The 12,469-nt window shown below is 42.8% G+C and overlaps 2 protein-coding genes across 9 annotated transcripts in view; both read right to left on the bottom strand.

Moving 5' to 3' along the window:
- Nucleotides 1-21: 21 nt before the first annotated feature.
- Nucleotides 22-4,456, bottom strand: LOC106888136. The gene is made up of 5 exons (XM_014942165.1): nucleotides 4,372-4,456; nucleotides 2,324-2,471; nucleotides 2,073-2,201; nucleotides 1,258-1,370; nucleotides 22-432 (listed from the first exon to the last, which is right to left on the bottom strand). Exons 1-5 carry the CDS (start codon nucleotides 4,417-4,419, stop codon nucleotides 22-24), a joined length of 849 nt encoding a protein of 282 aa, XP_014797651.1. The 5' UTR covers nucleotides 4,420-4,456.
- Nucleotides 4,457-5,686: 1,230 nt separating this feature from the next.
- CHD9 (chromodomain helicase DNA binding protein 9) overlaps nucleotides 5,687-12,469 on the bottom strand; it is a 106,762-nt gene continuing 99,979 nt past the window's right edge. For 7 of the 8 annotated variants that reach the window (XM_014942342.1, XM_014942347.1, XM_014942348.1 and 4 more), the window contains one exon: nucleotides 10,223-11,142. In XM_014942342.1, the coding sequence (XP_014797828.1) occupies nucleotides 10,279-11,142 (864 nt within the window). In that variant the 3' untranslated portion in view covers nucleotides 10,223-10,278. Of the gene's footprint in view, nucleotides 9,150-10,222; nucleotides 11,143-12,469 lie in introns of those variants that run through there. The other variant, XM_014942345.1, reaches the window with a different exon arrangement.

Below are 12,469 nucleotides of genomic sequence, written 5' to 3'. Positions count from 1 at the left end.
CCGCCGCCCCCCGCCGCGCCTTCACATCCCAACGCCCCGCCCTCGGGCCCCGCCCCCGGCCTCGCGCCGCCACCGCTCATTGGACAGCGGGCAGACGCCTCGCGCAGGCGCCATCCGCTTCCCCCGCCCGGCGTGCACCGCGGCGGGCGCCCGCTCCCGGAGGGGGCGGGGGGGGGGGGGGGACGGGAAACGTCCCTCAGCGGCGCTTCCCGCGGCTGAGGAGCGGGCCGGGGCCTGAGGGGCCGGGCGGGACGTGACCCCGCCGGGCTGCGGGCTGAAGGCCCGGACGGCGCCTCGGCGGTCTGAGAGAGCCTTCCCTCTCCTGCCGCCGGGCCTTCGTCTCTTGCCCCCGGTCTTCCCCCTCCCTACCGCCGGGCCTTCCCCCCTTCCCCCCGGCGGGCCCCGCCGGTAAGGGATGAGCGCCGACACCCACTGATGTTGTTACCGGAACCGTCACACAAAGTGTTCCATTGGGTAAGGGCTGGAGCTCTTCCCGAGCAACACAAAACCCAAGGGTGGTTCACTGCCACCGGTAAAACCAGAAGGACAGCGAGCTCCTTTGAGTCGTTTTAAACTTAAATGGGTTTTAGACTGAGGCAGAAACAAACAATTTCAGGACAAGGCCGCAAAAGGACAAAGATTGATGTGGATGGCTGCTGCTGTTGGAGTCAGACCTCTCAGATGGCTGCCCCGGTACCCGGGGTTCCAGCTGTGAAGGATAAACAGCAACAGCTGGAAGGATGCAGCCAGGGCTCCTGTGGCAAAGGCCCTCCCCCCACAGAGAGGAGCCTCCCAAAATTAAGCCTCGAGGAGGGGTCAGCCCTAGAGCAGGTACATGTGAATTAAGAGATGAGTAAAATTTCTCTACTTTATTAAAAGAGATTTATTGACTATACTTGTTCGCTTTTGTAATGCTAACATTTCAGCTAGCAATAATGGCAGCTTCAGGGGGAAAAAATGTCAAGAAGCGATGATTTGGCTAACCTGAGCTGTGTTCCAGACACAAGTGTGCATTTTCTCCCCAGCACCGAGAGCATCAGACGGCAGCAGAAGGCCCGAGCAGGCGCTGGAAGACGGTGATGGCAGCAGGGTCCCCCTGTGCCTGCAGCCCCTGGCCTGCCAGGACAGCCTGGGGGGCTTCTCTGTTTCACTGTAATGGTAACACCTAATGGTTAGGCTGTATCTAATCTCTTACATCCCCAGCCCTTCTTTTTTTTCTATTTTTTTTTTTTAAGATGGAGGAGCTGTGAACCTTGCAGGGAGGCAGCAGCTGGTTGGAGGTATCAGGGCACTGATGGGATGCTCTCTGCCACCCAGAAATCCGAAAAGAATAGCATAGGGCTTTCCTGTTAAGCTAGATTTGCAGTGTTCTGTAAAGCAGAAAGCACCAATAACTCACTACAGTATTTTTTTTTTTCTACTGAGAAACATTAATCTATGCTTTCATAACCCTTTGGATAAAAAAAAAAAAGTAGCAAACATAACAATAACATTATTAAAAGATGAACAAAGCCTAGGTTAAAAGTAAGGTTAAAAGTTAAAATTACACTGTGATGACACCTGCATACTTCCCTATGATTTTATGCTTCCAGGTTTTGTAAATAAATGTTAACTTGACTGCTTTTGTGTATAAGACTTAAAAAAGAAAAAGTAATTTTTCATTTAATGGTTTACTGAAAACTTAGACAAAAAAACATTTTAGGCATAATAGACTGAAATCTTTTTAATCCCTAAGGATTTAACTTCACTTGCTCCTCCACTTCTCTTGCCCCTTTTCTCCCCTTACAAAGAAGCAAGATTTTTTACTGAAGGCAACAGAAATGTTCAGAATGAACACTGAAAAAAAGAGATAGCCTCATCCGGAATGTCAGTTACTGGAATAATTTCCACTACTGGATCCCATATTGTATCTACCAACATTGTACAAGTCAGTTAAAGCCACTGGTGTTCCCACCAGCACAATCAGAGCATCAAAGGGCTTCAGGCACACGTATTTCAACATTGTACACTTATTTAGGGACTAGGAGTTAAAAACTCTGCCTCACAGGAGCAAAAAGCCGAGTTCCTACCACCTGCTTTGAGAAGCTGAAAAGAAGTCAAACAGTGTGAAGCAGAGGAGAGCTGAGACACAGGAATTCCCAAATCAAAAGCTTCTGAGAACAGGAAACAGCCCAAGGACATGCCATCAATTTTGGTGAGCGCTGGTAAAAACAGAAGAGAGATGGTGACACCGTATCTGACATCAGGATCCCAAGAATTTCCCAAACCAGCCTCCCTTATATACAGAGAAGAATGTAAAAGGGTCAGGCACAAGAGATCTTACCTGTAACACCGATGAGAATTTGCACTCTTAATTCTCGTTCACAGGTGAAGCAGAAAAGAGGCAGGGAGAAAAAGTCCCTCTTTTGCAGAATAGGTTCACAGAAGGATCTTGTGAATGGCACTTTCCTTCCTTCCCTGTGTGTGAGCACCTGAAGGAGGCAGTGGTAAGAAAAATATCATAGCCTTAATTTGGCTAATTTGGTTATGTCTCCTTTTAAGTAGAGAAATGCTACAGTTTGATTAAACAGTTTGGGTTTTTTTTAAAAGGAATCTGAACATTAGCTAGTTGGAGTATAAAATACTCTAAATTGAAGCCAAAATTTAAATTATGTAAGTCTAAGAGTTTTGGGATCATAACTTCTCTGAATGGAGATACCTGTATGTACTTTTCCATTTCAAGACTTCAGCCCACCCTATTTTGTGGACAATTTTCCTTAATTCTTTTTATGTGTTTCTCAGTGAACAGTGTTCCTAAAATGCTAGGTTAAAAACTGAAATGTAACAATCAAAATAATTGTCATTTCTGGCAGGCTAGAACTTTGGGCAATAATGAACAATGCAATTTACTGACACCACTGGAGTTATAAAGCATTTCAACATCCCCCTCCACGTATTGTCAATGTTTTCAAAGACCTATCTCACTTCTAGTACTTCAGTACTAAAAGCTTAAAAAAAGGGTTTCTGAAAGAACAGTTTTCCTCAAGGAAACATTAACTGAAACTTACCTTTGTCAGAGACACTGAAGCATCACAAGTTCTTGCTGTATCATAGAATCACAGAGTGGTTGGAGTTGGAAGAGACCTTAAAGATCATCCAGTTCCAACCCCCTGCCCTGGGCAGGGACACCTCCCACCAGACCAGGTTGCTCCAAGCCCCCTCCAGCCTGGCCTTGAACCCCTCCAGGGATGGGGCAGCCACAGCTTCTCTGGGCAACCTGGGCCAGGGTCTCGCCACCCTCACACCAAAGAATTTCTTCCTAATATCTCATCTCAATCTCCCCTCTTTCAGTTCAAAACCATTACCCCTTGTCCTGTCACTACACTCCCTGATCAAGAGTCCCTCCCCATTAACTGTATCTTTTAACAGAAAAATTTCATTTTACGAATCATTAGTTAAAAATGAAGTGATGAAGATTTTCTCACAGTATAGTTATGGAAAGCTATTATCTTTATTTCCCTTTCTTCTAAACACAACACAGAAACAGTGCCGCCTGTCTGTACAACACCAGGGCCATTTAGATAAGACAGGAGATATTTTGTAAACTCCTGCAGCTGCACAAGTGTAATTTAGTCTCCTCTGTAGCCACCAGCGTAACCCCACGTCCCAACAACCTACAGATGTAAAATCTGTTGTGTTGCTCAACTACAGCAGTGTAAAGCCCACACGACACTGATACAGCTTATGGTGAAGATTATAATAGGTGTAACAGAACTAGATCAGAAACTGTTGATACAACTGAACATTCGTGACTTTCACATCACAAATAATTTCATATAATGCTGCACTGCAGATCCCTTTGCATTAACCCCGTGCACGGGGAACACTGCATCTCACCGTGCAGATGTTCAGTGAGAAGGGAACATTCATTTTGCTGGTGTCTCAGTACCGTCATACTGAGCAATAAATAAAAACCAGATTACTAAACAACATGGCAGAAATAACTCACAGACAGGATGTTACATCTAGGACAGGAATTTGCCTGGGACACCCAATTAATAGGATCATCTAATCGTCATACCCAGACACCGTTTCAAAAATGCTTAAAGGAGTGGAAGAAATTAAAATTAAACACCGATTCTGTGCCTAGATCATCTGCTCCTTGCAAGTAGTTTCAATGAAAAATAGATGTAGTTATACTTTAATTTACAAGCTGAGAGGATTGGATCGTAAAATGACAAGACATAATTTTTCCTTCTTTTTTTAAAATCTGTGACAATTTTCTAATAGACCTGCTAAAAATAAGTTAAAAAAAATACTACCAGGGATTCTGCAGGACTTCAAAGGAAAAAAGAAACTGGGGAGGACATGAGAACAGAGCATTTTTGTCACCTGTGCAGAGATTTGAGAAAGCAGCAGCTCTGAAAGGATGCTCAGCATCTGCAGAGAAAATCCAGACTGGAAGAAATGAGGAGGGTACAGCTGAATCCTTCACGTGCTGCCCTGACAGGGGAAAACAAGGTGGCACCTGATAGCCAGGAGACAACTTGTCTTCAGGGAAATTCCGTGCCCTGTAAGAAATACATGAAAAATAGCAACAGTAAGTGCTGTGTACATTATAAATAAAAACCAGATTACTAAACAACATGGCAGAAATAACTCACAGACAGGATGTTACATCTAGGACAGGAATTTGCCTGGGACACCCAATTAATAGGATCATCTAATCGTCATACCCAGACACCGTTTCAAAAATGCTTAAAGGAGTGGAAGAAATTAAAATTAAACACCGATTCTGTGCCTAGATCATCTGCTCCTTGCAAGTAGTTTCAATGAAAAATAGATGTAGTTATACTTTAATTTACAAGCTGAGAGGATTGGATCGTAAAATGACAAGACATAATTTTTCCTTCTTTTTTTAAAATCTGTGACAATTTTCTAATAGACCTGCTAAAAATAAGTTAAAAAAAATACTACCAGGGATTCTGCAGGACTTCAAAGGAAAAAAGAAACTGGGGAGGACATGAGAACAGAGCATTTTTGTCACCTGTGCAGAGATTTGAGAAAGCAGCAGCTCTGAAAGGATGCTCAGCATCTGCAGAGAAAATCCAGACTGGAAGAAATGAGGAGGGTACAGCTGAATCCTTCACGTGCTGCCCTGACAGGGGAAAACAAGGTGGCACCTGATAGCCAGGAGACAACTTGTCTTCAGGGAAATTCCGTGCCCTGTAAGAAATACATGAAAAATAGCAACAGTAAGTGCTGTGTACATTATTAAAAGATTTAGTAAACACATAGAAAGTAATGCAGGGTTTTAAAAAGGAAGATCCAGCAGGTACCCCACTGCCAACACGCTTACCCTGGAACATTAGATGCATCATTATTTCAAATTAAGTCAACTTTTAGACCAGATCCTAGACCATATACTCCTTTCTAACCCTCACCACTGAAGGGCTGGAACAGCAGCTTAGTTTGTTCATAAGACAACAGAATTACAGGAAGTTCATTCCCAGAGAAATGATACAAGAGTATTTGGTGGGGGTGTGTGTCATGTGCACGTGTTATATCCTTAGCTTGAATTTTTTATTTTTTAAGAATAATTTCACATTTGAAGCTTAACACTGAAACTTAACTTTTGCTGCTGAAAGACAGGTGTTTAATCCTTACACAGGGAGTGTTATTTTCACATACTGAGGCCGAGATCATGGGTAGTCAAAGAATATGTTTAATAAAAAATAATTAAACTTCCATTTGCTCTATAGAACATCATAGAAAGTAATTCAATAAATTACAAATGACTTTTTAAGACGCTTGTTCAACTACAGAAAGCAAATTCAGACTACACAGAACACAACTGGCAAATATTGCAAATGTCCAAAAAAAACCTGGACTAAGACTTGGATCATGAAGCCTGAAACAAGGGATAGAAATACAAGGCAATAACAGCTAAGGTTCTTTTAGTAACTACCAACACACACTTTATCATCACCTTGGATATCCTTTTAACTTTAACTTCAGTATTAGTGTAATTCTACTGAGGTTTCCTTATAACCCTTAACTTTATACAACCGTATTTGCATATAGTTTAGCTGACAGTGGGACGTTTTTTCCCCTTCTGGTTCAAACTGATTAAAAATAAACCAAATATTTTATGTTCAAGTCTACACCAGCCTTCATTACTTGAAACTGTAATTGCCTTATCACATAGAAAGAATCACTAGAATGGTAACCAAACTCACTTGACCATAATTAGGAAAATACTTCATTTCATAAATCTGATATAAATTAGGTTTTAGCCACAAGATTTAGGATTTGTTTTGTGGGGTAAGGGTGGGAAGTGATGGTATTGTTGACATACTCCATCAGCAAACTAAGTTAATAACTGTTTGGAAAACTTTGGCTATTTCGTAGATGCATCCTAGTTACATAAAAGTGCTATATTACAAAGGGCAAAATACTAAATATGAAATACTTTTTTCTTTTTCATCATGAAGAATTGCTACCCCCTTCTCTTGGCAGTTTTTAATTTTCACTACTGCTAAGACACTGCATGAAGGGCCAAAGATCAGAATACTATTTGGGAAAATACGTAACCAGCACAATCCAAATGGTACTTGTATAATTGTGTAATTACATGTAATACTGCTTCTAATCATGGGGCTAGTTATTTTGCACATAGAAACTTATATTTCATTGGTAAAGTTCTTGATAAAAAAACAACACAGTTGTTTTACTGTACAAGCAAGCAACAGAACTATATCAAAATATACAGTTTTTGTTTTTTATTTTTTAAATTTATCCCTTTGTAAAGCTTTTTCAATGACTTCTACTAGTACCTGTACCTATTTTCTCTTAACACTTGCCTATTCTGGGACCGCAGATGATGTAACCAAGGTCAACTGAAGTCTCAGTCAAGTTCAGAGCTTCCGTGAATGTGAACCTGGGCCTCAACTTGTGTCAGAGTAATAGCAGCTTAAGAAGGAGGAGGAATCGTATCACAGATCAAATATTAGACAGATTTTATATAGTAAAGGGTTCCAAGGATTTGGACTTAAAACAGATGTCTTATGCCCTGTTACTGTGGTTTCTAGAAATAATTTGTCTTCCTTACTATTCAAAGTGCTTTTTCTTTAGTGGGTAACTCAGCATAATATATGAAGTGATATCCCAATAATGATTTTGGGCAATATTTAATATTTAGTCAGATTTAAATCTGCAGAGAAGTTTAAACTCAAAAGGAGTTCAAAACTATCTATACTTTATTTACCATTATTAACTGGTAACTCCAGGAGGTTTTATGACATAAAACACAAATAGAAATTTACACAAACAAAGCAAACAAACAATTTTTACATGAAGTATGCAGTGTTGAAAGGTCTTTTCAGTGGCACTTTATGACGCTTTGCCTCTTCTGAGTCTTGGGGAAACTACTCCTCATTTTGGGACTTTGAATTCTGCAGAGGGAGCCCAAAACTTTGCAAGGTGTAAACTAAATAGATCTACGTGGTGCCAAGTAGCATGAGATAAGACAGTTCTTGCTTTAATTTCCCCCCTACTGCTGTCAGAGAGAACAGTTGTAAGAAGGGGGGAAAAAACCCCAACAGTCCTATCTCAAATAACTCAGATTTTAACATGATATACAGGATGTCTTTAGAAAACAAAACAAAACCTGAAAACAAGTAATAGAAACCAATGTAAACTTCCTAAACTAACTCAGCTGAGGTAACAGGTAGCCAGTTTCATTGGCTGATTGGGAAAAAAATTTATCTTTTAAACACACTTGTACCTGAATTGGAAACAGCAGTGCATCACAACACTAGAGCATTTCCATGTAATTAAAGCAATGGATGGTGATGTAGATTCTACAGCTTTCATGACATTCATTAGCTGCCCAAATTATTGCTGAGTTTTGATCTGGAAATTATAAGTGTCAAGGAGGCTGTAAAACTATATTCAAATTAAATCAATAATATGCATAAAGTATTCTGTGTTCACTGCAAATATATTAAATATACAGCTCTTACTTGAGCATTATTTTCATAAAATTAACCCCCCAACAAAATTATAATGCCTTTTGTTGTAATTTTACACCATTGTGTATTTGATAGTACATACAAGTTCAGAAACTTATGAACTTCAAGAAATATTACATGCAAAATGTCTCTGAAAGCAGTTTGCACTTCTAAACAAATACTGAAATGTTCGGTCAGTAAATCATTGATGCACTCAACACTGGGTTATTTACAATGAAATAATTAAAGAATAAATTCAAAATCAGTTTTATAATTTAAGTGCAGAGTCTGGGGTCAGTCTTCATCGCTAGAATCCGAATCCTCAGATGAAGACGATGTACTGTCAGATCCAGATGAAGCATCTGCTTTCTCTGAACCCTCATCTGTGCTGTTCTCGTTGTGAGAGCTTGGCTCTGTTCCCCCTTTGTCTTCCTGATCTCTAACCCTAGAATTTTCCTCCTTTTCTTCTGTGGGCTTGGCTGAGCCCGTGTCATTGCTTTCACTGTTCTGTACATCAAAAATATTAGACTGAGACAAAGCTGGGATATGAAGATTAAGGCCTGGAGTGAGAAGCATCCCTGGGTAAAGTATGTTGGACAAAAGTAATGGGTTAAGAGAGAGAGGATTGGCAGCTGCAGCAGCAGAGGATGTTGAAGGAGAACTTGAAACAGAGTTTTCACCACCAGTATCTGTATTTTGGTCTTCTGTCCTTTCTTTCTTTATATCTGCCTCCTTCGAATCGCTTCCCTTTTTTTCCTCCGAAACGGATTCCGTAGCCTTTGTGAGGAGCCCTCCCATGCCCAGCAGGTTGGGTAATCCAGCCATCCCCGAGAGCAGCATGGGGAACATGGCAGCCACGTTCTTGGCTTCTCCTCCGGCAGCCAGGCCGGCCGGCATCCCCATCAGCCCCGCCGTCACCTGCAGCGACTGCAGGCTCTGCAGGTTCTGCTGTAAGGCCTGCAGGCTGGGCAGGTCCACTCCCGGCAGCAGCCCGTTGGCAAGCAGGGGGTTCACCGACACGTTGGCGGCGCCGGCGGCCGCTGCCGCTGCCGTTGCCTTGGCCGTCTCGCTCTTGGGGCGCCTCCCTCTCCGGCTGACTTCTTCCCGCACTACGGGCCCTGTCAGGATTCGGTCAAACATTCCTTCCGGGAGAAACCCCTGCAAGAGACACAGTCGGTGGTTTTAGTATTTTTGAGGAAAGCAAAAGGAACCCAAGGGTACAGTCCCAGTGTCAGAGGTTACTCTGCTGTGCCAGCAGAGCTGCCTGATCTCCAGATGGCTCACGGGCATCCGTGGTGACTCTGGGCTATCACATCCCAAACATCTAAAGGCCCATTTCCACAGGGAGGTCTACACAGGTTATCTTCTCAGACCCTCTGCTAACTCATAGAATCATAGAATCGTCTAGGTTGGAAGAGACCCTTGGGATCATCGAGTCCAACCATCTCCCCTACTCTACAAAGTCCTCCCCTACACCATGTCCCTCAGCACTGCATCTAAACGGCCCTTAAACACAGCCAGGGATGGGGACTCCCCCCTACTGCTGGCAGAGATAACAGTTGTAAGAAGGGGGGAAAAACCCCCAGCAGTCGTATCTCAACTCAGATTTTAACATGATATACAGGATGTCTTCAGAAAACAAAACAAAACCTGAAAACAAGTAATAGAAACCAATGTAAACTTCCTAAACTAACTCAGCTGAGGTAACAGGTAGCCAGTTTCATTGGCTGATTGGGAAAAAAATTTATCTTTTAAACACACTTGTACCTGAATTGGAAACAGCAGTGCATCACAACACTAGAGCATTTTCATGTAATTAAAGCAATGGATGGTGATGTAGATTCTACAGCTTTCATGACATTCATTAGCTGCCCAAATTATTGCTGAGTTTTGATCTGTAAATTATAAGTGTCAAGGAGGCTGTAAAACTATATTCAAATTAAATCAATAATATGCATAAAGTATTCTGTGTTCACTGCAAATATATTAAATATACAGCTCTTACTTGAGCATTATTTTCATAATATTAGCCCCCCAACAAAACTATAATGCTTTTTGTTGTAATTTTACACCATTGTGTATTTGATAGTACATACAAGTTCAGAAACTTATGAACTTCAAGAAATATTACATGCAAAACGTCTCTGAAAGCAGTTTGCACTTCTAAACAAATACTGACATGTTAGGTCAGTAAATCATTGATGCACTCAACACTGGGTTATTTGCAATGAAATAATTAAAGAATAAATTCAAAATCAGTTTTATAATTTAAGTGCAGAGTCTGGGGTCAGTCTTCATCGCTAGAATCCGAATCCTCAGATGAAGACGATGTACTGTCAGATCCAGATGAAGCATCTGCTTTCTCTGAACCCTCATCTGTGCTGTTCTCGTTGTGAGAGCTTGGCTCTGTTCCCCCTTTGTCTTCCTGATCTCTAACCCTAGAATTTTCCTCCTTTTCTTCTGTGGGCTTGGCTGAGCCCGTGTCATTGCTTTCACTGTTCTGTACATCAAAAATATTAGACTGAGACAAAGCTGGGATATGAAGATTAAGGCCTGGAGTGAGAAGCATCCCTGGGTAAAGTATGTTGGACAAAAGTAATGGGTTAAGAGAGAGAGGATTGGCAGCTGCAGCAGCAGAGGATGTTGAAGGAGAACTTGAAACAGAGTTTTCACCACCAGTATCTGTATTTTGGTCTTCTGTCCTTTCTTTCTTTATATCTGCCTCCTTCGAATCGCTTCCCTTTTTTTCCTCCGAAACGGATTCCGTAGCCTTTGTGAGGAGCCCTCCCATGCCCAGCAGGTTGGGTAATCCAGCCATCCCCGAGAGCAGCATGGGGAACATGGCAGCCACGTTCTTGGCTTCTCCTCCGGCAGCCAGGCCGGCCGGCATCCCCATCAGCCCCGCCGTCACCTGCAGCGACTGCAGGCTCTGCAGGTTCTGCTGTAAGGCCTGCAGGCTGGGCAGGTCCACTCCTGGCAGCAGCCCGTTGGCGAGCAGGGGGTTCACCGACACGTTGGCGGCGCCGGCGGCCGCTGCCGCTGCCGTTGCCTTGGCCGTCTCGCTCTTGGGGCGCCTCCCTCTCCGGCTGACTTCTTCCCGCACTACGGGCCCCGTCAGGATACGGTCAAACATTCCTTCTGGGAGAAACCCCTGCAAGAGACACAGTGGGTGTTTTTAGTATTTTTGAGGAAAGCAAAAGGAACCCAAGGGGACAGTCCCAGTGTCAGAGGTTACTCTGCTGTGCCAGCAGAGCTGCCTGATCTCCAGACGGATCATGGGCATCCCTGGCGACTCTGGGCTATCACATCCCAAACATCTAAAGGCCCATTTCCACAGGGAGGTCTACACAGGTTATCTTCTCAGACCCTCTGCTCACTCATCCTTAGAGGTCTGTTTGCAGATCGAGCCAAATACAGCTAATTATAGGAGCAATCTCCATTTAGGATCTAGAACAGCATTGCTTTGCAACATTACCACATTCCCATCATTTGACAGTTTAATTAAAAAAAAACAGTTCCCCGAAGTTAAATATAAATGTGTGACTGCACACAGACCAACAATCTCTGAGCCCTTTTTGTTATTGTCTGTTTACCGTCCTCATATTTCACCTCACCAATAAACTTCAGAATAAACAGTAAAGACTCAAGTTCAATTAAAATGAAATTCAGAGCACTTCTTTTTGGAGCTCGCACATTATTACTTCACCTCTCTAAGCCCTCCTTATCACAGAAACTAGTATTATTCTCCTTGAATGCATGGACTTGAAAATTCCTCTTAAAAATGGCAATCGTAAGATCAACTCTCACTCCTTTTTTCCCCCCCAGCAAATATCTCTAATTTAAACTGGCCTAATAAAACTAGAGGAATTCAGAACTCACGTTCTATTCTTCTGTCCTGTGGATAACTCTAAATTCTAGAAGTAATTTTGCTGTTACTTATACCTTTATTCACTGCAGTCTAATCCTGTTCCTAGTTACCTTTTTTTCTACCAGAACGTCCCACAAGGGAGCTGGAGAGACTAACATTTAGAATTTCACAGAAAGATTACCTTCCGGCACTACGGGCCCCGTCAGGATACGGTCAAACATTCCTTCTGGGAGAAACCCCTGCAAGAGACACAGTGGGTGTTTTTAGTATTTTTGAGGAAAGCAAAAGGAACCCAAGGTTACAGTCCCAGTATTGGAGGTTACTCTGTTGTGCCAGCAGAGCAGCCTGATCTCCAAATGGCACACGGGCATCCGTGGTGACTCTGGGCTATCACATCCCAAACGTCTAAAGGCCCATTTCCACAGGGAGGTCTACACAGGTTATCTTCTCAGACCCTCTGCTAACTCATAGAATCATAGAATCATTGAGGTTGGAAGAGACCCTTGGGATCATCGAGTCCAACCATCTCCCCTACTCTACAAAGTCCTCCCCTACACCATGTCCCTCAGCACTGCATCTAAACGGCCCTTAAACACAGCCAGGGATGGGG

Source organism: Calidris pugnax, unplaced genomic scaffold (genome assembly GCF_001431845.1).
Source record: "Calidris pugnax isolate Ruff unplaced genomic scaffold, ASM143184v1 scaffold28, whole genome shotgun sequence".
In the NCBI taxonomy this organism is placed as follows: Eukaryota; Metazoa; Chordata; class Aves; order Charadriiformes; family Scolopacidae; genus Calidris; species Calidris pugnax.
Note: the sequence above shows the minus strand (reverse complement) of the source record. Positions and strands in the feature narration are given on the sequence as shown.

What these genes read in the sequence shown, in the direction of transcription:
- LOC106888136 (XM_014942165.1), bottom strand. Translation starts at nt 4,419, where the DNA reads ATGCTGAGCATCCTTTCAGAGCTGCTGCTTTCTCAAATCTCTGCACAG. An exon ending in AATTCTCATCGGTGTTACAG is followed by an intron (nt 2,202 to 2,323) that starts GTAAGATCTCTT and finishes TGTTTTTACCAG; the next exon opens with CGCTCACCAAAATTGATGGC. An exon ending in TTTTCAGCTTCTCAAAGCAG is followed by an intron (nt 1,371 to 2,072) that starts GTGGTAGGAACT and finishes TCTGCTTTACAG; the next exon opens with AACACTGCAAATCTAGCTTA.